Source organism: Pelodiscus sinensis, chromosome 2, assembly GCF_049634645.1.
Source record: "Pelodiscus sinensis isolate JC-2024 chromosome 2, ASM4963464v1, whole genome shotgun sequence".
In the NCBI taxonomy this organism is placed as follows: Eukaryota; Metazoa; Chordata; order Testudines; family Trionychidae; genus Pelodiscus; species Pelodiscus sinensis.
Genome location: NC_134712.1, coordinates 65,450,424 through 65,477,251, shown reverse-complemented (window position 1 = coordinate 65,477,251; position 26,828 = coordinate 65,450,424). Strand labels below are relative to the sequence as shown.

The following is a 26,828-nucleotide window of genomic DNA, read 5'->3' as shown; positions in this document are numbered from 1 at the left end:
CCCCAGGCTTCTTGTCCTCCTTCCCCTTCACAGGTCTGTGTTTTGTTCCTCTGCATTCAAACTAGACAGCTTCTTCCTCCACATTGCCTGAGCTTCCTGGGCATTCACTGAGCTCACAGGAGGGACAGGTTCCCTGTTTCTCGTTTCAGGATCCTGGAGCCAGACCCAGCACAGCCTGCAGCTGCCCAGAATTGCAATGACAGGGAACTTCTTGGTCAGCCCCAGGCTGGAGCATGCTCACTGTGTACAAAATCTTCAGGGTGTGTAGCTACTAAAAAACCCACTAGTGCATCTTTACTGATCCTGCAGTTTTTCAAAGGCCTGTAATATGGCCAAATTGGGGCATGTTCTCATACAAGTTGCAAACAGCATCCCTCACCCTAAGGCATCCCCCTTAAGTCACTGCTCTAAAGAATAGGTGCATTAGAGCTTTGCAGATAAAATGTTAGCAGAATTCTCTAATATAGGTAAAAACAATGTATTTTTACCTACCCTTGTTCTTAGAAATGGCTGAACATTTTGGCCGAGGCCTGGAAAATTTTAGCTCACATGATTAAAATGTGACAGGTATTCAGTCTTATAAAAGAACTATTGGACAACCTTAATAAATTATGCTTTCTATGAGGAGCCATAAAATATAACTTTATGTACTAGCCAAACTATTATGTAACTCTATATGCCTACCCTATTCTTTCAAATCACCAGGTGTCTGTCTGTTTATCTAATCTATCTGCCCTCATCATTGCAGTGGCTGGACACTTTATTCATCCTTGTCCCAGTTCACTCTTCCACATGTTTAGGGCTTTCTGTGTTTGTTATTTATCTTTCCTGATGTCCTAATCTAAATTTAGATTGTAGGCATTTAGGGGCATGGACTTTGTATTTATTTTGTAAAATACAGTGTCTGTGGTCCTTTATGAGTGCTAAATAACAGTAATGTTTGTATATACCAAGAACCAAATAAGATTTTTAAATACAAAGCACAGGATTTTTTAAACACTAAAGGCAAAACTGTAGCCTAATACAAATCTTTTTCAGCCAGATCATGGCTCCTTTGAAGAAAGTTGGAGATCAATATGGGTGCAATACTCAGGTTGAAGAAATTTCCCAGTCAGGCATGAAGACAATGTAATGTAGAAGAGAGCATTATAGCTATTCAGAAAATTGTAATGTTACCTCTAAATACACTCTTTAATCACTGCTACGTTGTCTAACTTTTCAGGGACTAATTTTGTATTACTACATTTTTTTTTTACAAATATTGCGCAAAAATAGTATACCAATTTTTCAAATATGAAGGGCCAAATTCTGGTCACTGATGGGAGCTTCTCTTGAGGTGAGGGAATTGTGGGGCTGGAACTAGGGTCTCTTTTGCTTTCTTTCATGTAGTGGTTGTGGTACAGAAAGGGAAGTAATGAATCCTTTAGCTTGTGGCTGTCATGAGGAAAGCTTTGTGAGTCTTACCAATTGAAGGCTCCTCTACAGTGTCAATCAAAGACACTTGTTTATCTTCACCAGAGGCACAGGAGTTTAATCTCATGAGTCTCAAATTCCAGTGATACACAGATGCAGCTTGTTGGCTGAAGTGATCATCATCCAAAGTAAGACTACACTAGATTTTAGGTGATTAGATTTAAAAGGAAGTCAACTCTATCACAATTTCAAGGCTACCCTTCAATTTAGACCCATCAGAAAATTATTTACTACTTATGAGTGCTCACATATTGACTATATATTGAGAAATAGATTTTAATAAACCAGAAGCTACTATAAACTATTGTGGGAAAGAGCCAAGTGTAAATAACAGAATGTTGCCTGGAAAGGTGATCAGTACAATTACACTCATTAACATCTATTTGAGACTTAAATGATTATTTTAGTAAAGTTGTTTAAGTTAAGAAATGAGTATTTATTGCTGAAATGAGTCTGCAATACAAGCAAACCATGTCTGTGGGTATGTATTGTATAAGGTGGGATAAGCAAGTCTGAAACAGTATTTAATACTTGTTTAAACATTGAATGTATAGCATAGGAAGAAAATGCCACTCTGAAAAAATAACTGTGATATTTAATAATGCTATCTAGGAGCAGCCTTTCTTGTAGCTACCCCACTGAGCTAGTATGGAAAGCTTACTGTAGCCCGATTAAGTAAAGAAGCTTCAAATCAGATTATACCTTTGGTAGTAATTAGATGGAACAGTTACCATCTGGGGGCACAATAGTTTCTTTTTAAAACAAAATCAAATCATGGAATAGTGAAGCCACAACACAACGTAATCCTTCAGCATCTGCAGAAACAAAATAGAAGTTCAGTCAGTTTTATAATGTCGATTCTGGAACAGCAGAACTCTTTATGGATGCAGTCTGTACTGGTCTGGAAAGTGTTTATGAGGGAAGAATGCTGTGGGGAAGAAAACCATGGAATTATTTACAGTACAAAAGCTGAATGATAAGTAACCAGATTATAAACATTCAGCCCAGTTGCCTTGAAGCACAAAGAAAAGGAGATTTGATCATTTGACAACTGTACACAATTAAGAGAGACAATGAATGTTGGGGAAAACTTCCATACACTGAGATCTGTAAGAGTGTGGTAGGGTCTCCCAAGGTAAGTGGTGGAATCTGAATCTCTGAGGACATTTACAGCTAAAAACTAGAAAAATATACTTGGGAGGGAATACTGCCAGGGAGATGGAGTGAATTACCTAGGAGATTTTTCCATCTTTGACTTCTGAGTCTGTAACAGGATTGCTAGGGATATGGATGTGGGTAAGAAAATTCACATTAGAAATAAATATTATAACAACAAAGGGAATAAAAAAATAGTGAGTGGACTTGCTGAGTGAAATGCTAGATTGTCTGCTTTGACCAATGACTACCTCAGATAAACCCAGTCATGGATTAGCATTAGCCCAGATTAAGCAAATTGATTGTGATGTTTTTATAGCAAGGCTTCCTTAGGATAAGACTGAAGATGTTCATTTCATATAGCATGGTCAATTGTACCTACAATAATATAAATCTTTGAAAACAAGATGATTATCCTTTTATTTACATAGGCTGCAACTGTGGGTGAGTAGTATTAAATGTTATAATACAAAAATTAACTACTGTGAAAATGGTTACTTTCTCTAGCTTTGAATATACTGCTTAAATTTAATCTCTCCCTTTAAAGCATAGAAACAGTGGTGTAGATTCTTAAATTGAAAGAGGTGTTGACTGTGAAAACAAAGGGCCAGAGTTCTGTTTTGTCTTTTAGCAGAGTAGCATTATTTATAAAATGGAGATGTATATGATATAAACAGAAATTTGTGGTTATACAAAGGCAACTGTTACATAACAAGTCACATGGAACATTTTCAAACTATTAAAAACTCTAAACTAAGCTACAATGAAAATATTATAGTGGTAAAACTATGACCTCTGATGTGAAATAAGGTCTTATACAATATGTTGATTATCCACTTTTTGAAATTGTGTAAGATGCATAAAAACCCTTCTGTTATTGTCTAAACATTTTTTATTAGCTTTGATTGCTAACACATGTACAAACTAAAAACATGCAATATACTGAATGCAATAATGATTCAGTTCTAAAGTACTTTGGAATATATGATAATTATTGTAGTATTTTTACATTTCATGAGAGAAGATCTGATCTGCTAGTCAATTACTCTTCTGTGTGTGTAATTACTTCATAAGTTGATTATTGGTATTTGTCTTTATGCTTTAATTTGTGGTTGTTTTTGGATTATACATTTCTAGTGTCTAGGTATAAACGTTATTTCTATTGAAGACCCTGATCAGTTTCCAAAACAGTAATTTTCCTAAGAATTTCTGTATCAACTTGTAATGATGTCAAAACAGCATATTTTAAAAGCTGTTGTGAGTAGCCTTTGGAAACTTCAAAAGAAATACTGCCACCTGAATTAATTTTGTAGTTGTTTTAATAGTTAAGAGATTGGGGCAAAATCCCCTCAACCCAAATAATTTTACTTTATGGAAGTGGTATGCAGAGAGAGTGAGGAGGTAAAACCCACTCAGTATAACCTGAGACCAACATGCTGCCATGACACTTTCATCCATTTATCAAGTCTTCTATTCCACATGTGGTGGAATAGTAACCTGAGCTTGTGTGCGCTGGTTGAGTGGGGTGAGGTAGTGGGGTTATTGGGGGATGCCTATGAGCCATGCTGCCCCTGAGTGTCTTGTTGTATGTGCATTTTTTCCTGCAAGCCAGAGGGGCAAAGCTTATGCTACTATGAGCAATGTTAACTCCCAAGAGCATTTCCCCTGAAAAAGTTCCTGTGTTCATAGGAATGCACGGTTTATAAAATGGCTACTCCCCAGTTACATTGCCAGCCTTAATTACTCTGCCACCCATGAAATGATATTGGCAAGCATCAGGAAAGCATCTAATGTTAGCTGCATCACATCCTCTATTTAAGACCCTCGCTTGCTTCCCCGCCTCCCTCCGTGCTGCCCTAAACAGGGAAACACAGGGCCTGCAGAATCAGTAAGAACATTTTAATTTAAAAATTGCATCAGACTCTCCTGATCAGATTTTTATGAAGCCTGCAACAGCTTTGAATTTGAATACCAATATTTTCAAACTTGGGTGCCTGCTGTTGGATACTGCAATCTAGTTTGAGGCAGCTGATGAATGGGCCTGATTTACAGTATGTAACTGGTGAAATATTTTCTTTAAAACAGGGCACTTTTCCCCGTTTCATTAAGAAAAATGTTTAATAGCTGAAGGAGGTAGCATGTTCTTCCATTCAATCTGCCATCTGCCTCCAAATGGCACAGTCAGAATTTCATTTAGGTTTTTATTTTATTTTATTTTTAGAAAACAAATGAGTCCACAAATGTGATATATACCTTTTTGTGAAAAGTGTGTTTGAAAAGGACATTGGTTTTGGTAGAGAGATCTTTTCTTCAGGCTGATTAGTTTATAAACCAGGTTTTTTCCAGTGTTTTTTCCAGTGTATGTTGTGGCCAGGGCGAGCCAACTATTAGAATAAAATACTGTTATTAAGGGATTGTAACTCAATTAACTGAGTGTAGAGCAAGGACATGTGGATGATGCACAAGGGGAACAGTCCCTTGTTTACATTGCTCTCAGAAATAGAATATTGCTTAGATTACCAGAATTGTAAAGCTCATTCTAAAGTTTTAGTGACTGAAAACTGCCATTTTTAATTAAAGGCACTGGAAATGGCTTTGTCTTTATCAAGGATTACACTAATTTAAGCCTTTTTCTCCTAGGAAAAAATAATTTCACATTTGACCAACAAGATTTCAATCGGCACAAATGCAAATATTGAAATGGTTGAGTTATGTATCATGAAAGGCAAAGCTTACAATAGAAAATCAAATGGCCTGTCACAATTTATAAAGTAGACTGTTAACTATAACCACCAAAACATGACTTAAAACATTAAACTGATGTCAATGAAAGTGCAGTAAATCAGGGATAGTAGCATCTCTGCAATGGAGTTGCACTGGTGTAAAACATATACATTTGAGATCAAAATAAAATTTATTGCCTTTCAGTTTCTGTTTACCTTTGACTGAATTATGGCTCACTTCTCTGTATAAACTCTCCCCTCCCCATGTAGATTTTTCTAATACTTCATGTGTGAAATGTTATTACATTCATCCTTAAAAAAAGAAAGCCTCTAATTACTATTCGAGTCTGACAAAGTGCCTTGTTCTAAAGAAAGTGCTGTTGTACCAAAACGATAAGAGATGAAATTATATTGGAGAGTTCTGAGAGTATTTGAAAGTAAAGCTACGCTAACTTAATCCTACAGCACTGGTGTTTTTGTGGAATTTAGAGATAACAGTTTGGACCCATTTAAGTCAGTGATTTTTGGCAAGATTTTTCTTACACATTTGCCTTTTGCATCTTTCAGAATGAGGACTACATTGTTACTGCACTTGTGAGAAAATTTTTACATCCGTCTCCTCCTGCTTCCAGACTGCAGTCAAAATGAGTGAGACGCCATCCACCAATTACTCAATGCTTCAGCCAAACTCCTCAGAGAGTGAACAGACCTTATCTACTCGCCACTTTAATGTCACTGAACCTGTTGTGGCCAAACGAATCTGTTTCTATAAGAGTGGAGACCCTCAGTTTAATGGGATCAAAATGGTCATTAATAATCGATCTTTCAAAACATTTGATGCCTTGCTGGATAACTTGTCCAAAAGAGTCCCAATACCATTTGGGGTGAGGAATATTAGTACACCGCGCGGGATACACAGCATCACCAACCTGGAGGACCTTGAAGATGGAAAGTCTTATATTTGTTCCCATCAGAAGAAAATCAAGCCCATCAATTTGGAACGGGCCAGTAAGAAACCATTGCCCTGGCAGATCAGCAGACCTGTTAGTGCTCATCGCCGAGCTGTGCGGTTAGCCAGGGAGAAAGAAGATGGCATTGTTCAGGAAGACAGAGCAGTCAAAATTAGAAGCCCTAAAAAGCTGCTTGTTTTCAAAAATGGTGACATAAGAAACAGGTGCACAATAGTTCTGGATAAGAAGCACATGCAAAATTTTGAAACCTTTCTGGATTACATAAGTGAGTTAATGCAGTATCCAGTTGTGAAGTTATACACTACTGATGGCAGGAAGGTGAGAATAAACAGTGGCATCAGATATGCTTTTCAGAATGTTTACTTTAATATTACCAGTGAAATCAAATGATTAGGTTGGGTTTTTATGGCTGGCTACCACTCTGATCAATTTAAGGTCCCCTATGCCCTGACCATCTGCTGCCTTCCTTTTGGACCTGTCTCTGTACAGCTATTGACCTTCAAAAAAGTTTGTTAGTTTTGCTGAAGCATGTACACTCATCTTAGGTCTATAGTAACTGAAATGAGGGAATTTTAATTCTAGATTTCCATGGAAGTCCACCAGTCTTCTCTTAAACCACTTCCTTCTCTGTGTCCTCTAATGACTGCATTTCCTGAACAAGATGCTTTTCTAGTCCTTTCTCATTTTTGCCTTCAAATATGTCCACTCATCCAATCTCATGTTACCCTTCCATAACCCTGCACCACAATTAGCACATACATTAAGCAGAGCTTCTTTGGTACTCTGCTTCTAATCTCTTAAGTGATGTTGGTTCATTAATGCAGCAGAACAAATTCCTGAACTTACCCATCCCATAGAAGTTGAGCATCTTCACTATGATGTATTCAAGTTGGCAGAGCCTAAGTTCAGCATAGGGTACTTAAGAAACTAGCTGAAGAATCAGAGAACCATTATCAATTATCTTTAAGAACTCCCAGAGAACTATGAGGTCCCAGAGTAATGGAGAAAGGCAAACATGTTACCTATCTTTAAAAGGGAAACAAAAAAGGACTAAAGAAATTACACACCAATCACCTTAACTTCAATAGCTAGGAAGATTCTAGAATAAATTATTAAATAATCAGTTTATAACCATCTAGAAGATAATAATGATATAATTGGTAACCACATGATTTTGTCAAGATGAAATCATGCCAGTTCCACCTAATTTCCTTCTTTGACAGGCTTCCTACCCTAGTGGATGGGAGTAGACGGAAGAAGCTGTAGGTGTGACATAGGTTGATTTTAGTAAGGCTTTTGACACAGTCCCACATAAGAGAATGTTGTCTAGATTAAATTACTGTAAGGCGTGTGCACAACTTGTTGAAAATCAGACTTTCAGAGTAGTTATTAATGGTTTGCTGTCAAACTGGGAAGATGACTGTAGTAAGGGGTACTACATGCATTTGTTCTGGGTCCGAAATATTAATGACTTGAATAATGAAGTGGAGAGTATGCTTATAAAATTTGCAGATCCATCCGGTTTGTGAGGAGTTCCAACATCTTTGGAAGATAGGATTAGAATTCAACATAACCTTGATAAATTGATCTGAAATTAAATAGACTACAGGCAGTCCCCGGGTTACGTACAAGATAGGGACTGTAGGTTTGTTCTTAAGATGAATCTGTATGTAAGTCGGAACTGGCGTCCAGATTCAGCCGCTGCTGAAACTGACCGCCAGTTCTGACTTACATACGGATTCAACTTAAGAACCCCAAGCATCCCCAAGTCAGCTGCTGCTGAAACTGATCAGGGGCTGATTCCAGGAAGCCTGGGGCAGAGCAACTCTGCCTCAGGCTTCCTGTAGTCAGCGCTGGTCAGTTTCAGCAGCAGCTGACTTGGGGACGCCTGGGGCAGAGCAGCTGGGGTGCTGCTGGGTTGCTCCAGTAGCACCGCTCCTCGGCACTACTGGACCAACCCAGCAGCACCCCAGCTGCTCTGCCCCAGGCATCCTGATTCAGCCGCTGCTGAAACTGACCAGCAGCAGCTGAATCAGGACGCCTGGGGCAGAGCAGCTCGGGTACTGCCGGGTTGGTCCAGTAGTGCCCAGAGCGGGCGCTGTGGGACCAACCGGCAGCGCCCCAGCTGCTCTGCCCCAGGGTCCACAACAAAAGCCTGGTCTGCTGGGGGGGGGGGGGGGGGGGAGGCACACTAGCTGCGCCCCCCCCCAGCAGACCAGGGACACGGGGAGCAAAGCCGCAGTGGCAGCGGGGTGCCGCGCCTCTGAGGCTTTGCTCTGGCAAAGCCTCAGAGGCGCGGGATGGCGCCGCGGCTGGGGCTTCGCTCCCGGTGCCCCTGGTCTGCTGGAGACCGTCTCCAGCAGACCAGGGGCACCGTGAGCGAAGCCACAGCAGCGGCAGGTTCCCGCGTTTCTGAGGCTTTGCCAGAGCAAAGCCTCAGAGGAGCGGCACCCCGCTGCCACTGCGGCTTTGCTCCCCGTGTCCCTGGTCTGCTGGGGGGGGGGGGCGCAGCTAGTGTGCCCCCCCACCCCAGCAGACCAGGCTTTTGTTGCCGGACCCTGGGGCAGAGCAAAGCCTCAGAAGCGCGGGAACCCGCCGCTGCTGCGGCTTCGCTCACGGTGCCCCTGGTCTGCTGGAGACTGTCTCTAGCAGACCAGGGGCACCGGGAGCAGCTTTTCTCGCCCCGGAGGTCGAGGTGGCGGATTGCTGCCTGTGAGCTCCGGGGCAAGAAAGCCTCGTTCATAAGTGCGGATCTGACATAAGTCGGATCCGCGTAAGTCGGGGACTGCTTGTAATTCACAAGAATAGAATAGGGGAGAACCGACAAGGCAATAGAAGTGCTGGCAATGATCTGGGGATTATAGTGGATCGCAGATACAAATGGGCAACAAAATTGGGTGATAAAATTGCAAAAAAGGCTAATATAATTCTGGGGTGTATCAACAGAAGTGTCATATGTAAGACGTGGAAGGTAATTGTCTTCCTATCCTTGACACTTGTGAGACCTCATTTGAATCAGTTTTCCCAGTTTTGGTTGCTACACTTTGAGAAAGATGGGAATGAATTGGAGAGAGTACAGAAGAGAGCAAGGAAAATGATAAAAGGTCTAGAAATTTGATTATGAGGAAAGGTTAAAAGAAACTGGGTATATTTAATATTTAGAACAGATGACTGACCAGGGGACCTGAGCAGTCTTCAGATATGTTAAGGGTTGTTATAAGGAGTGTTATTCTCCATGACTCTTGCAGGTAAGAGAAAGAGTAATGGGCTAAATGTACAGCAAGGAAGATTTAGGTCATGTATTGTGAAAGACCTGTGTAGCAGTAAAGATACTCAAATACTGGCATAGACTTCCAAGGGAGATATTGGAATCCCTGTTATTAGAGGTTTTAAAGAAGGGGTTAGACAAACACCTGTCAGGGATGATGAAGGTTTACTTGATTCTGTTTGTTGAAGTCCCTTCCAAACTTACATTTTGTGATTCCCTGACAATGTAATTGCTAATGTAGGAGCAAAACATTTATACTCAAAATTCTAAATCAGATTTCCTGGATGACAACCACATTGCTGAGAAAAGCTCTTAATGCCATAAACTAAGTAACCTTGATTTTTAGCTCTAGCTCTCTATATTTTTAATGTTCAAAGTATGCAATTGCTATACGCAACATTTAACAGTATGTTGTCCATCATGCGTGAATTATGGATGTAAAACCTCAAATACGGTTATTTTGCATCTTATAAATCACCCATCCAATCCTAGCCCACAAAGGCTGAACATGGCAGAAACAACAGGCCTGATTCTCCTATGAGCAGTAACTTCATTAAATAAAATGGATTTTCTTCTGAATTACACCAGTATAACTGAAAGGGGAATCACACTCAGCTCAGCTGAAAACCCATGCAGGGTGAATTTGCATCTTTCACCTTCCATATGGTGAAGATGTGATTTCGTAGAATGCTAGAACTGGAAGGGACCTTGAGAGATCACCAAGTCTAGTCCCCTGCCCTCATGGCTGGACCAAGCACCGTCTAGATCATCCCTGATAGATATCTATCCAACCTGCTCTTAAACATCTCCAGAGATGGAGATTCCACAACCTCCCTAGGCAATTTATTCCTGTGTTATCCACCCTGACAGGAAGTTTTTCCTAATGTCCAATGTAAACCTCCCTTGCTGCAATTTAAGCCCATGGCTTCTTAGAATCATAGAATCATAGAATAATAGGACTGGAAGGGACCTCGAGAGGTCATCGAGTCCAGCCCCCCGCCCTCAAGGCAGGATCAAGCTCCGTCTACACCATCCCTGACAGATGTCTATCTAACCTGTTCTTAAATATCTCCAGAGAGGGAGATTCCACCACCTCCCTTGGCAATTTATTCCAATATTTGACCACCCTGACAGTTAGGAATTTTTTCCTAATGTCCAATCTAAACCTCCCCTGCTGCACTTTAAGCCCATTACTCCTTGTCCTGTCCTCAGAAACCAAGAGGAACAAATTTTCTCCTTCCTCCTTGTGACACCCTTTTAGATATTTGAAAACCGCTATCATGTCCCCCCTTAATCTTCTTTTTTCCAAACTAAACAAGCCCAGTTCATGAAGCCTGGCTTCATAGGTCATGTTCTCTAAACCTTTAATCATTCTTGTCGCTCTTCTCTGTACCCTTTCCAATTTCTCCACATCTTTCTTGAAATGTGGCGCCCAGAACTGGACACAGTACTCCAGCTGAGGCCTAACTAGTGCAGAGTAGAGCGGCAGAATGACTTCACGAGTTTTGCTTACAACACACCTGTTGCTACAACCTAGAATCATATTTGCTTTTTTTGCAACAGCATCACACTGTTGGCTCATATTCAACTTGTGGTCCACTATGACCCCTAGATCCCTTTCCGCCATGCTCCTTCCTAGACAGTCGCTTCCCATCTTGTATGTATGGAACTGATTGTTCCTTCCTAAGTGGAGCACTTTGCATTTCTCTTTATTAAACCTCATCCTGTTTACCTCTGACCATTTCTCTAACTTGCTAAGGTCATTTTGAATTATGTCCCTATCCTCCAAAGAAGTCGCAACCCCACCCAGTTTGGTATCATCTGCAAACTTGATAAGCGTACTCTCTATCCCAATATCTACATCATTGATGAAGATATTGAACAGTACGGGTCCCAAAACAGACCCTTGAGGAACTCCACTTGTTATCCCTTTCCAGCAGGATTTAGAACCATTAACAACAACTCTCTGACTACGGTTATCCAGCCAATTATGCACCCACCTTATCGTGGCCCTATCTAAGTTATATTTGCCTAGTTTATCAATAAGAATATCATGTGAGACCGTATCAAATGCCTTACTAAAGTCTAGGTATATGACATCCACCGCTTCTCCCTTATCCACAAGGCTCGTTATCCTATCAAAAAAAGCTATCAGATTAGTTTGGCATGACTTGTTCTTCACAAACCCATGCTGGCTATTCCCTATCACTTTATTACCTTCCAAGTGTTTGCATATGATTTCCTTAATTACCTGCTCCATTATCTTCCCTGGGACAGACGTTAAACTGACCGGTCTGTAGTTTCCTGGGTTGTTCTTATTCCCCTTTTTATAGATGGGCACAATATTTGCCATTTTCCAGTCTTCTGGAATCTCCCCTGTCTGCCATGATTTTTCAAAGATCATAGCTAAAGGCTCAGATACCTCCTCTATCAGCTCCTTGAGTATCCTGGGATGCATTTCATCAGGACCTGGTGACTTGCTGACATCTAACTTTCCTACGTGATTTTTAACTTGTTCTTTGTGTATCCTATCTTCTAAACTTACCCTCTCTCTGCTTGTATTCACTACGTTAGGCACACCTCCAGACTTCTCGGTGAAGACCGAAACAAAGAAGTCATTGAGCATCTCCGCCATTTCCAAGTTCCCTGTTACTGCTTCTCCCTCCTCACTAAGCAGTGGGCCTACCCTGTCCTTGGTCTTCCTCTTGCTTTTAATGTATTTATAAAAGGTCTTCTTGTTTCCCTTTATGCCTGTAGCTAGTTTGATCTCATTTTGTGCCTTTGCCTTTCTAATCTTGCCCCTGCATTCCCGTGTTGCTTGCCTATATTCCTCCTTTGTTAGTTGTCCTAGTTTCCATTTTTTATATGACTCCTTTTTTATTTTGAGATCGTGCAAGATCTCCTTGTTAAGCCAAGCTGGTCTTTTGCCATATTTTCTATCTTTCCTACACAGCGGAATTGTTTGCTTTTGGGCCCTTAACAACGTCCCTTTGAAATACTTCCAACTCTCCTCAGTTGTTTTTCCCTTCAGTCTTGCTTCCCATGGGACCTTACCTACAAGTTCTCTGAGCTTATCAAAATCTGCCTTCCTGAAATCCATTACCTCAATTGTGCTGGTCTCCCTTCTACCTTTCCTTAAGATCATGAACTCTATTATTTCGTGATCACTGTCCCCTATACTGTCTTCCACTTTCAAGTTCTCAACTAGTTCCTCCCTATTTGTTAAAACCAAATCCAGAACAGCTTCTCCTCTGGTAGCTTTTTCAACCTTCTGAAACAGAAAGTTGTCTCCAATGCAGTCCAGAAACTTATTGGATAGCCTGTGCCTCGCTGTGTTAGTTTCCCAACATATGTCTGGATAGTTGAAGTCCCCCATCACCACCAAATCTTGGGCTTTGGATAGTTTTGTTAATTGTTTAAAAAAGGCCTCATCCACCTCTTCTACCTGGCTAGGTGGCCTGTAGTAGACTCCTAGCATGATATCACCCTCGTTTTTTACCCCTTTTAGCTTAACCCAGAGACTCTCTACACAGCTATCTCCTACATTCATCTCCACTTCAGTCCAAGTGTGTACATTTTTAATATACAAGGCAACCTCTCTTTTTTCCCTGTCTGTCCTTCCTGAGCAAGCCGTACCCTTCCATACCAACATTCCAATCATGCGTCCCATCCCACCAGGTTTCTGTAATACCAATGATATCATAGTTGTATTTATTGGTTAGCAATTCCAGTTCTTCCTGCTTATTACCCATACTTCTCGCATTTGTATATAGGCATCTAAGATACTGATTTGATCTTGCCTCCCTGTTGTGCCCTGACCCTCCTTTCTCCTTCCCATTATAGGCCGTAGTCCCCCCCATTTCCAACCCATCTCCCAGTCCCGCACATGCAGCATTTACCTGTGGGCTTTGTTCACCTGCCCCCAACAAACCTAGTTTAAAGCCCTCCTCACAAGGTTAGCCAGTCTGTGTCCAAACAAGGCCTTCCCGCTCCTGGAAAGGTGAACTCCATCTCCGCCAAGCAGTCCTTCCTGGAAGAGCACCCCGTGATCTTGTTCTATCCTGAGAGGCCAAGGAGAACAATTTTTCTTCTTCCTCCTTCTGTATTTCATTTCCACAAATAGACATGAAAGCGAGAAAAGGGGCATGTTATTTACATGCTAGCACAGCACAATCTATGAGGCTCAAATTGTAATGTGAGAAGCAGCAAATCAGGTCTATTACTAATTCTGTATACTTGACAGTATGCAGCACAGACCTACCTATACTAGAGCCCCTTAATATATGAAGATTCTTCCCTTCACTGACTCACACATTCTCACTCTCCCTGACTCATTTCATTGCTGTTGGTTGTCTCTATATTGAGATGAATACAAACCTCAGTTCTAAACTTTTGAACTTCAGGGAAATATTTATCTAGATCCAAACTTTGCATCTCAGTGTCATCTTTTAATATAGTTACATACTCACCCACAAAGACACAGGAATTGCATTACCCAATGTTGAAATAAATTCCATCTGGAATAAATTTCAGCCTTTGTAAAAGTCTGCTGCAATGCTATATAACTATAGGATAGAAAATAAAACGTATAAAAACCTACGCGGAAAAAATAAACCTGTTATATTATTACTAGTTGTTACTGATGCAGAGAACTTGATTTGCTGTTGTTGTTCTCCAGGTTCCTAGCCTTCAGTCTTTGATCTTGTGTTCTGGAGCTATTGTGGCAGCTGGGAGAGAGCCATTTAAACCAGGAAACTATGATCCTCACAGATATTCACTACCTGCTAAATTGCCAGGACTCTCCAATCGCGTGTACCCCAAAGAAAATGACAAATCAGAGAGCGGAAATAGTAAGTTCCTTTAATTATTTTGTAATTTCTCAAGTAATTTATCTCTTTCACACTTTTTAATGTAAAAAAAAAATTAGCAATCTAATCAGGATCAAGGGTGTTCAAGAATACAAGCTGAAACAAAAGTATTTATTTTGTCCTCAGATTTCCTCAGGAGGCATGAGAGAGATCAAAACATTAATTTTCTATTTAGAATTCAAGTTTCTGTTAAAAATACAGCTGGCTTATGTATTGCCTTTCGAATAGAGTTATTTGAATTTTATGTAAAGCTATAAAGGCTTATTTTAAAATGCACTTATTGTTGTTAATCTATCCACGTTTTCCTTTGTGCGTACTACAGCCTGGGTAAAAGAGAACAAACACACTGTTTGATACAGAGAACAAATGCAAGGTTCCTTTTTAGCTGAACTTTTGGATGGTATTATAGCTAAGCAAATGTATTATCAAGCAATGTTCAGATCTTAGCTCACTAAATGAATGTAGATATCTTGTCATATCCTTAATTCCATATACAGGCAGTCCCCGGGTTACGTACAAGATAGGGACTGTAGGTTTGTTCTTAAGTTGAATCTGTATGTAAGTCGGAACTGGCGTCCAGATTCAGACACTGCTGAAACTGACCGCCAGTTCTGACTTACATACAGAATCAACTTAAGAACCCCAGGCGTCCCCAAGTCAGCTGCTGCTGAAACTGATCAGCAGCTGATTCCAGGAAGCCCGGGGCAGAGCAACTCTGCCTGGGGCTTCCTGTAGTCAGCGCTGGTCAGTTTCAGCAGAAGCTGACTTGGGGAGCCTGGGGCAGAGCAGCTGGGGTGCTGCTGGGTTGCTCCAGTAGCGCCGCTCCTGGGTGCTACTGGACCAACCTAGCAGCACCCCATCTGCTCTGCCCCAGGGTCCTGATTCAGCCGCTGCTGAAACTGACCAGCAGCGGCTGAATCAGGACCTGGGGCAGAGCAGCTGGGGTGCTGCCGGGTTGGTCCAGTAGTGCCCAGAGCGGGCACTGCAGGACCAATCGGCAGCGCCCCAGCTGCTCTGCCCCAGAGTCCAAAACAAAAGCCTGGTCTGCTGGGGGGGGGGGGGGGGAGCACACTAGCTGCGCCCCCCCCCCCCCCCTCCCCAGCAGACCAGGGACACGGGGAGCAGAGCCTCTGAGGCTTTGCTCTGGCAAAGCCTCAGAGGGAGGAACCCCGCCGCGGCTGCGGCTTCAATCTGGGTGCCTGTGGTCTGCTGGGGACCGTCCACAGCAGACCACAGGCTCCCGGACTGAAGCCGCAGCCGCGGGGGGGTCCCGCGCCTCTGAGGCTTTGCCAGAGCAAAGCCTCAGAGGCACGGGACCCCCCCGCGGCTGCGGCTTCAGTCCGGGGGCCTGTGGTCTGCTGGGGACGGTCCCCAGCAGACCTCAGGCACCCAGATTGAAGCGGCAGCAGCGGCGGTTCCCCGCGCCTCTGAGGCTTTGCTCTGGCAAAGCCTCAGAAGCGCGGGAACCCGCCCGGTGCCCCTGGTCTGCTGGAGACGGTCTCCAGCAGACCAGGGGCACCGGAGCAGCTTACGAACGGGGCTTTCTCGCCCCGACTTCCGGGGCGAGAAAGCCCCGTTCTTAAGTGCGGATCCGACGTAAGTCGGATCCGCGTAAGTCAGGGACTGCCTGTATGCCCTTACCTAACTAAAGCAAACTTGGAAAAGCAAGGAAATAAGCATTTAATTCATTCAGTATTCAGCTGCATTCTGTTGGTTTGTTTCTATTTGTTTATTGTTTGTTTCTATCTCTTGTGTGAGGTACACTGTCAGATTGTCCTGCTGCCTTAGTATCTGAGCAAGTTGCAATCTTTAATATTTATCTACACAACACCCAAGAATGATAGAGAACCACTATTCTCCACATTGAACAGACATGAAGCTGTTTCTCCGAAAGACTAAAATTTACATTTTTAAAAGTGACCAGTGAATTTTGGGTGCCCAAGCTGAGACACCTAAGAGAGAGCTGATTTTCAGAAAAGTACAGAGCACCCATCCTCTATATTTCAGAACTCTCTGGGCACAAGGCACTCTTAAAAATGTAGGCTATGACAATTTCCCAAGATCACACAGGAACTCTAGAGTAAACAGGGATTTGAAATTAAAATCTCCTGACCCTCAGCTAGAGCTCACAACAGGACATTGTATTCCTCACATTCTTATGGTTGAGACTTATTTCTCAGGAGTCTTTGGGTAAAGTTACCTCTGTGAATGGGTGATTTCCCATTGGCGCCTCATGGGATTTGGAGGAAGAGTATTTTGTGAGGGGAGTTGAGGTCTGTCTGGAGTGCCTAAGATGTATGTGGGAACACAGTACTTCTGTGCCAAAACATTATCTTGTCTACGGTTTCCTGACATGGTTGTCTCTGCTTCTTGGTTCATTAAGACACCAGCACCATAGTGTTAGATACCACAGGAAGCAGTGATGGAAGAGCTAATTTTTCTCTGTTAATTTTTAAAGTGCTGCTGCTTTGCTGTGCTTAGGAGCCTAGACAAGATCAAGTGCCAACCACTCTGCACGGAGACACTATGCTCCCATTCATCTCTAGGTCCCACTCCCTCACCAGTGCCCCTTCTCAATATTCCATGTCCCTAAGTTGTCTCTCTTTAGTTTTTCCCAGCTTCCACCCTAATAGTTCACCCTGATGTTTTTTGTACCACATGTCTTGTCTTCCCAGTCACCAGGCTTTGTGTACAGCAATTGCTGATGAATTAAGAGAACAAGTAGGAAAATTCTGAGGAAAATAAAATGTCTACAAAAATAAAGGTTGTCAATGAATTTTTCTCTTCCATCTAAATTTTGCCTACAATCATGGCCAGGATGGCAGTATTAAAATATGAGAGTAGCTGACAGATCTGTATAGTTTGATCAGCTAATATTGGGAAATTGCAGTTAAATAAAGAGGAATAACTATGTATTTTACTTTACAATTTCAAAACTCTCCTATGTTGGAGAGACGCTCGGGTTATATGAGTATGAAGTTCAGAGTTTTGAGGGTCTTTTTTTTCCCATTCCATTTCCAGAGGCTAGCAAATATGAGGTTTTCATTTAGGGTACGTCTAAACTACATGGCTCCGTCGACGGAGCCATGTAGATTAGTTGTTTTGGCAAAGGCAAATGAAGCCGCGATTTAAATGATCACGGCTTCATTTCAATTTACATAGTCTCCTATAGACAACCACCTAACCTCAAGATGATTCTTACCAACAACCACAGGACATACCACACTAATACCAACCCTGGTACCTCCCCTTGCAACAAACCCCGTTGCCAGCTTTGTCCACATATTCATTCTGCTGATACCATTATTGGACCTAACCAAGTGAGTCATAAGATCAAGAACACATATTCCTGCGCATCCAGAAATATAATTTATGCTATCATGTGCCGAAAGTGTCTGTCTGCTATGTACATTGGACAAACATCTCAGACACTTCGCCAAAGGATTAATGCCCACAAAACAGATATCAGACAAGATCACAAAGAAAAAACAGTTTCTTGCCATTTCAACCAGAAAGGACACCTGCATTCTGCTACAAAGACCTTTTACATCTGCACTTGAAAGGGAATCCTCTGAACTGTCATTCATGTTAAAATTTGACACTCTCTGAGAAGGAATGAACAAAGACTCTAACTATCTTACCCATTACCAAGATAGCTTCCCCAATTATCACCTCTAATACCATTAGCTCACAGACAACTAATTCTCCCCACCTCTAATATAATTAATTCACAGACACTTACCTTCCTTCCTTCCCCCCCTCCCCCCCCCCCCCGCATCCCTCTCCTGTTCTGAAATGCGATTTGTCCTTTTCATATGTGTTCATTTTTTTTTAATTGTATCCTTTGGTATACATGGTTGTGACTATTTTCTTCCACTACTTGATCTGAGGAAGTGGGCCTGGCCCACGAAAGCTCATCATCTAATAAACCATCTTGTTAGTCTTTAAAGTGCTACATAGTCCTGTATTTTGCTTCAGTTTGGATAAGCGATTCTCAGCACCCTCACTATACAAATTGTTCCAGCACCCTTGTGTCACTATCAAGTTATTACCAAGTAATAAAAATGTACTTTAGAAAGACTTAATTCTGTTCAGACAAGCACATCAAAGACTGATTTGACTTCCATGGCCCAGGTACTAGAGAACTATAGCATATAGTTCACTTTGTAACTTCATGATGTGAATTAAAATGCATGATGTAAATGTAACTGTCACACCTACTGAATGTGGTTCACTGTCCAATGGAGTGTGTGAGTGAGTATGCTTGAAGTAAGCTACGCAATTTGAACTAGGCAAATTGCATAGCTTATTTTGAGTTAATTTCGAAATCGCTTATTGCATAATTTGGCGCTGTCTACACAGTGCCAAATTTTGAAATAAAACGCTCTTCCAAAACATCCCTTAATCCTTGTGGAATGAGGTATACAGGGACGTTAGAATAGTGCATCCATTATTTCTAAATATATAGAAATAATGGGCACACTGTCAAGACACAGAATAGCTATTTTGGGATACCAGAAGTATCCCGAAATAGCACTGCAGTGTAGATGTACCCTGAGAGTGAGATTGTTCTACAGCCTTAGTTAAGAGGCAGCTGGTTTATAGCTCAACTAGTAGAGGCTCCTGCACTAGTAGAGGCTCCTGCACTAGTAGGGCTGCGTCTAGACTGGCATGATTTTGCGCAAATACTTTTAACTGAAAAGTTTTTCCGTTAAAAGTATTTGCACAAGAGAGCGTCTATACTGGCATGTGCCTTTGTGCAAAATATTTGCTTTTGCGCAAAAGCATCCATGCCAGTGTAGACGCTCTCTTGTGCAAGAAAGCGCCAATGGCCATTTTAGCCATCGGGCTTTCTTGCACAAGAAATTAACTTGGCTGTCTACACTGTCCCTCTTGCACAAGAATACTTGCACAAAAGGGCTTATCCCTGAGTGGGAGCGTCGGAGTATTTGCGCAAGAACCACTGATTTTGTACAGTACAAAGTCAGTGTTCTTGCGCAAATACTCACGGCCAGTGTAGACAGGTGGCAAGATTTTGTGCAAAAGCGGCTGCTTTTGTGCAAAATCCTGCCAGGCTAGATGCACCCTAGAGGTCCCATGTTCAGTTTTGCCTGTTGGTGTTAAATAATGATCTTATTATAAATGTCTGCTTCTGTATTTAAATATGAATATATAGAAGTATATTCTAAGGGCCCAGTTCTACATCAGTGAGTACGGTAGTCTGTGGGACTACTCAGGATTAATCACAAAAGTGAAGTGTAGAATCAAGTTCAGAGAGATTTATTCTCACCTTGATTGACATGTTGCAGCACTCATTAACATTCCAATTATTGTGTCCTTCATGTGCATTTAGAACTGTTAATAATTAAATTGTCTAGGAGTATAGGAAAAATAAGGACTCACACTTAATATCTTAGGGCCCAATCTTGTGAGGCCCGGCTGTGTACCTCCTGAGGGGTGCAAAGCATGTTCAACTTATGAAGTCAATGGAACTGGGAGCATTTGGAACTTCATAGGCTTCAGGCCTTAAAGACTGGTTGTAACAGCAGTGTTAGAAGAGTCAAACTACAAAAGAAAATAAAGGAAATTGTACTAGCAGTAAAATTCATTGTTTACTCTTTACAAAAATTCAATTCTGTTTTTTTCTTTTTAACAAGTTCTTGGGAGTAGTTAGAGAAAATAAACAGCTAGATGCAATAGTTTTTCTTTGTTACAGTAATTTATTCAATCCCCCTCCCCAAAAATCCCTCAAAACCTTTCAATGAATGCTTTTATACTAATCATATTCTGTTTTTTCCTCTCTTTCTTCTATCTCCTTTCTTTGCTGCCTGCCTGCTGTCTCTCCATCTGGATGCACATGTCTGATGATTGTCTTCTACACTTTCCATCTAATTTTGTGAATTTGGGTTCTTTTAATATAAATGTTGAAAGTGAGTGCACAAATGGCCTTGAGATCTCAAATTTACTCAGTTTCTTCTGATAAAGGTTTCAGCAATGAGAACTCAGATTCTTCTTGCATTCCTGACAATTACATGGGCTTAGCAGAAAATAATTCACAAGCTGGTGAAGATCTATCTATGGTGCGCTCTGAAGATGATATTGAGAAATCTGTTCATGTTAATCAAGATGGCAGTATGACAGTGGAGATGAAAGTTCGATTCAGGATAAAAGAGGAGGAAACCATAAAATGGACAACCACTGTCAGTCGTGCTAGTGTTTTAACTGATAAAAACATTGAGATTTGCAATTCTGCAGTAGGTGCAGATCATTCCTCTGATTTAAATATTTCTGCATCTATAAAACCCACAGAGGCTTCAGTCTTGGAGAACTACAATAATGATGAGCATGACTCATTGCAGCAGATTATCACAGAAGCGACAAGTAAAGAGTCGGAATCTGATTTAAGCACATCTGATTATAGAATCTGGCAGCACCCTTCTGCAAACATGGATGTAAGCAATGTATTGGAGGATAAAATCAAACCTTATTTTCATAGGCCTCCTACACCTGGACCAAGACGAGTGAGACAAAAGAAAGCATTAGTTGAAAGTGTTACTGTGATATCTGACAAAAAAGTTCGGGAAAAAATAAGACAATTTTCCTACAGTGAGGAAATAGAAGATGGTGAAAGTAAATCTGAGTATTGCATGGTCACTCATTCCAGCAGTAAAACATCAAGTACTAATAATTCAAAGTTTAATGAAATAAGCAACAATGATTTATTAAAACTTTCTTTAGAAAAGAAAAAAGAAACTCTGATTAAGTTAAACCATAAAAGTCCTGGTTTAAAAGAAGGTAGAAATACAATGACATTGGATATACCTGACGAAGATGGATTGTTACAGAACGTTTTGGAGAAATCAGTTGTGCAGGAAGGCATGAGTAATAGTTTACTATCAAGCAGCAAAGCTAACATTGGTAGCCTTATATCTTCTTCGACAATTTACCAGGCAGCTAGGCCACTTTCAGCAGACACCATCCATCCTCTTAATGATCACTGTGGAATGAAAGAAATAAAAAGATCACTGAGTTCTTTCATCAGGTACTCAGCTAGGTCTCAATCAAAAAGTGAAGACAAACTATGTGACCTATCTGATTTATTAATTTCTTCTCAAGGATCCATTCACTCAACCTGTACTGGAAACAGTCAGACTCAGATGACAATGTCAGCCTGTACTCATGCTACTGCCAAGACTGTAAACCTGACAGCAGGATCTTCTCCTACCACTGCTGAGAGTGTGAAACAATTCAGCAGCAGCACTGAATGTGATACCACATCCCACTTCACTGACAAAAGCCAACCTGCATCTTCTAACAGCAAAAGGAAGAAGAAGAAAAAGAGAAAATCACCAATCCATTATGTGGAACAAGGTGAACATTTGCCCCAAAATCAGCAATATAAGGAGACTGCAGAGGATGGAACTTTTAAGAGTGAGGAAATGTCTCATGAGACGTCTGTCACAAGAGAAAGCATGCAGGAATGTACAACTCAATTTAGAGATACTTACTCTGAAACATGTCAGAAAAGAGCAGTGGCCATTCCTGTGAGAAACTGTGATGGATCTATCAGTTCAAACAAAAACATATGTCTTGAAAATGAATTATGTCCCCAGGTTTCTGTGGAGCTCCAAAACCACGAGTTATTTAGTAAGAAAACAAAAGCTAGTAGACAACTGGCCAATGTAAAATCCAGATCATCCAAACAATCTAATTTGCCACTATCTGCAAAATGTGAAGATGGCTTGGTAGTGGGAAAAGCTGATTCAAAAAATGAAACAAAACACAGTCAGAATACACCAGGTACTGATAAAGAAAGCATATGTCACAGCATTCATTCTATAAAACAAACACAAAATTTCTTAGTGAAATCAAAGCCGTTGTCAGAAGAGTCAAATGGTAATAATATAGAAAGAGAAAAGGAGAGTGTGAATGCAGATGGTTCATACAAATCTTCAAAGAAAGAGAAAAAACAAAAAAAGAAGAAGAATCCAAGTACAACTGAAGGTACAATAAATATGTCAGATGGAGGCAATACCTTGGATGCTCTGAAACAAGGGGATTTTCCAGAGAGAGCTGAGTATTCACTTGAAAACTATGTCCAAAACTGGCTGCAGAGCACATTTCAAAATGCTGTTTTTCCTCCAAACAAATTAGCTCCCATAAATAAAAAGGAAAGAAATGTAGCCAATAGTAAAATTTGTCATTCTCCTATGGAAAATATCAACAGCCTCTCAGATGAAGTGAGTAAGGTTATAGCAAATAAAGTGCACATAACTGGGAAGCCCAATCTGAGTGAGCATCATCTGCTCAGAAAGCCCATGGGCCCTCTCAGTGAAATGAGAACTATTCAGGAGTCAGAAAAATGGTTATGTGGAAGACAAATTGGCTCTTTGACCAATGCTGATACAAGGATAATGAAAGAGGCCCAATATTTGCTACAGTCAGATTTCCAACATGAGACTCAGTTACAGGTCTTTGGTGAAATACATGCAAAAGATAAAAAGCCATTGCAATCAGAAATAGATACTCAAGGTGTAAGTCCAAATCAAAGTAAAAGTGCTGACATTGCTGTTCAAGTTGATTCCAAAATTTTCAACAACACTGAAACTGATGCTCAAAAGGGTTGTGTGTCCAGTGTGTTGCTACACCAACTACAATCAACTATGCTCGGTATTCAAAAAGCTCATACTGGTTGTGTAGAAAAATCGTGTGCTTTTACAGATTTTTCTTCTTCTTCATTACTTTCATCTTCCCCCAATCTCCTCTTAGCTTGGCTACTTGCACTGAATCTAAAAGAGAGCTTGAATGGCATGTGCAAAGGTGATGTGCTAAGAACTACCTGTAGCTGTTCTGAAATATTCACAGTGTTACAATTTCTCAAACAAATTGCAGTCATGGAAGAAGCTGAGGACTTGAAGGATGCAGTCTCAAATTTGCAAGAATCAACATCAAATCATTTATTACGCTCTGGGAGCAGGATTGAAAAACAGGACTCTGCACATGGTCATGAAAATCCTTTTGTAGTTGAAAGTCAGAATGGTCCAAACTTTCATGAAAATGAAAACCCAAATAAGATCTCCATTCCCAAGGACAATATACATTCTGAGGAAAATGCTGATGTACAAGGGCTGACTGAAGAACTTGAACACTCTGATTTACAGAAAGACCACAGTGCATCAGCAGAGACTTCAGATCTAAATGACTTGAATGTTCACAAAGTACTGTCAGACAGAAAATACACTAATGCTAATTCAAATAACTGTAGTCTTACTTCAAATGTAGAACTATCTGAAGGACATGAAGATGAGGCTGATAGTTCATTACAAGAATTGCAGGATAAAACCACAGATACATCATTCAATAATGAAGAATCAGGAACTTCAGAAGAGCCTAACTCGACTGTTCACAGTGTAACTTCTAATGATAAAGATAATATTTTAGATCTAGACATTTCTGAGGTAGAAGACAATAAAGACATGCATCTTGCCAACAATAGAAATGCAGGAGAGCAAGATGGCACAGAAAAAACAAATGAGCACTATAAATTAGCTGCTGAAACCTCTATGGAAAGTGACTATAAGGAAGACACTCTACAGGAAGAAAAGAAAGAAAATGGGACTTGTGAAGAAACCCCTGAGAGATTATCTACACCATCACCATTATCTTTTAGTTATGAATCTAAGCAAATTACAGAGTTGGACTTACCTGAAGTGGAACAGAAATTGCAAGTAAAACTGATAGTGAAAGAACTGGAGCATGGAAAATGTTCAAATCCTTCATTTGAATTAAAAAAATGTTGTAAAAGTCCTGCTACTTCTGACTGGTCAGATTATCGACCAGATACAGATGAAAGCGATAACAATTTTAGGGCATCCAGTGACTTCACCAATGAAAGTGGGGAGGAAACAATGTATGAAAAACAGTATAATACTGGTTACGTTAAAAGAACTATTGAACAGCTTTATGGTAAAGCAGAAGCCTCCTTTAAGCCTAACTTTCACACTGTACTTCCATATATGTCTAAAGTTCTTCAAAAGGATGCTGAAGAATCCCAATGTACAATTATGAATGAAAACTCTTCCCTTCATCAGGAACATAATTCTTGCTTTACTGAGAAAATGTCAAGGTCTTCACTTCTATCACATGAAAGTCCAGAAGAAATCAATCAAGACACCAGTACCTGGAGAAGAGAGAATTTTTCTTTACCAGCACCACAGCTCAGTCTTGGTGGAGAGAAAGCCTATTGCAATGATAACTACTCAGTGCAATGTACAAAGCAATATTGTCAGTCTGGTGCACCTGCTGATGAAGATGAAGGAATATTGATCGATAAAGGCAAGTGGCTTCTTAAAGATAATCATTTGGTGAGAAGATCACCACCTGAAAAGACTGGAATGTATGGCAATTTGGAGACAACTTCAGTAGATACAACATTAGATAATAATAGTGATGATGTTCCATACTCCTACTTTGGGAATCTGCATCAGTACCCACCACACAATGAAATATCATCTTCGGAACCTGAAGACATGGCTAAACCTTCTGCAATGGGATGCAACTACTTCATTATGCCTCATAATAGTGATTCAGAGCCTTTTCCTGATTTGTATCAGAAAAGCAAACCTAGCCTCATTGAGGATACCCCTATTCTTCATGCAATAAAAAGAGAAAACAACAATTTGTCATTCACGGTATGTACACCTTCCACGAATCTTTGTACAGAGGCTAATACCAATTATCCAGCCTTTGCATCTGTGGAATTTAGATTACCTGATAATAAGGTGCATCCTCTGCAAGAGCCTTTAAAGGATGAACCTATACAAACGCAACCAACTAATGACAATAATGCCAACAGGAGAGCTCTTGAGGAACAAGATTCCCTGGATAAGCTTCATGCTATTTGCGGACAACATTGTCCAATACTGATGGCCATCATAAAACCAGTTAATGAGGAAGACAGAGGATATGCCTACCGAAAAGCATCTGACATTGAAAACCAATTGACCCTACATTTAATGACCAAACAATGTCAAAATTTGCTGTGGTCAGGCAAAGACATAATACAATATGAAAATGTTCCTGTGATTTTGAAGAACAACTGTATTAATAAGATTGCCAATAATATTTTTAATAGATTTTATGAGACTACCACCTTAGATTTCATTAACAGAAATAGCTTTGAGATTCTTGTAGCCTCAGGTGTAGGAGAAAAAAACAAGTTAAAGATGTTGTATGAGATGGAGGATATGAAAGAAAATGCACAGGATATGAATGTAAATCATGCAAATAATGTGTCCAAACAAGTAATCAATGATATAATGGTAAATATCAATACTAAGCTACCTGCTGCAAAGCAAAAAATATGTCCAAGCTCAAGCATTAGCTTAATTCAAATTCTTGAAGAAAAATCTGCTCCCTTGACAGATCCAGCAGAAGGCTGCCATTCTGAAACATGTCACAACTGTGACATTATCTTAAATAGCACTAAATGTCATACTTCCGAAAATCTGGAAGCAGAAAACTCCTTTGGTACAGAAGAAGAACCTCTCTTTTGTGTAATGGACAATAAAAGCAGCAATGAAGAGAAAGGCACATAATAAAAATATTGGGACAGCTATATTTTTACATTGGTAAAACTATCTGTAAGAAAAATAATTACATATAATTAACCATTGTTGGCCGTGCTCTAAGCACATGCCCATTGAGTATGTGCCTGGAATGTTTACACTTTTACATTATTGCAGAAATATAGGTAATTGGCTGGATTTTCTGGGGTTGGGAAATAGTGCAGACTCAGCAACCAACCTATGTGAGTAATGTCTTTTAAAAAAAAATCAGTTTTCCTCATTCATGCTGTTGCATCTTATGCTCAGACATAGTCTGCAACATTTCAACTGTATTATCTCAGGAAAATCAACTAGTACCTGTTAGAATGCAGAGTTCTATAGCACCACATCCATCCAAGTTCCAAGATGTACTTATACTTCATAACGATTTTAAAGAGAAGCTGGGAATTATCTTGCACACTGATTTGTCTAAATTGCAAAATAAAATACAGTGGCTAATTTGTAATGAAAAGTAGAAAAGTACTGTTCAGATGTTGCTATATTTACAATGAAAAGTAGCGAACAATTGTCATGGGTATTGTATGTGGGTTTTTAAACCAAGGTTAAAACTGAAAGGCCAGCCATTCGAGTCTGCTAAAGGCCAAACTCAGAAGAACTGGCACCAAGATGAGTAAAATAAAATTCCCTGCCTCATCTAAAGCCACCATGTCTTAAATAGGGTTGCCAGATGGTTTCAACAAAAATAATGGACTAACTTAACATTACATCACAATCTACATTACATCTTATTTAGAAAATACTGG

At 40.5% G+C, this 26,828-nt stretch overlaps 2 protein-coding genes across 7 annotated transcripts in view; both read left to right on the top strand.

Moving 5' to 3' along the window:
- RP1 (RP1 axonemal microtubule associated) overlaps positions 1 to 26,828 on the top strand; it is a 334,459-nt gene that overhangs the window by 29,436 nt on the left and 278,195 nt on the right. For all 6 annotated transcript variants that reach the window (XM_075920698.1, XM_075920699.1, XM_075920700.1 and 3 more), the window contains 2 exons: positions 5,919 to 6,640; positions 14,269 to 14,440. In XM_075920698.1, the coding sequence (XP_075776813.1) occupies positions 5,996 to 6,640; positions 14,269 to 14,440 (817 nt within the window). In that variant the 5' untranslated portion in view covers positions 5,919 to 5,995. The remainder of the gene's footprint in view (positions 1 to 5,918; positions 6,641 to 14,268; positions 14,441 to 26,828) is intronic.
- LOC142827421 (oxygen-regulated protein 1-like) lies at positions 20,401 to 26,055 on the top strand. The gene has a single exon (XM_075923066.1). The coding sequence runs from the start codon at positions 20,401 to 20,403 to the stop codon at positions 26,053 to 26,055; it is 5,655 nt and encodes a 1,884-aa protein (XP_075779181.1).

Coding starts and splice junctions, on each gene's coding strand:
- LOC142827421 (XM_075923066.1), top strand. CDS start 20,401: ATGGCCTTGAGATCTCAAATTTACTCAGTTTCTTCTGATAAAGGTTTC.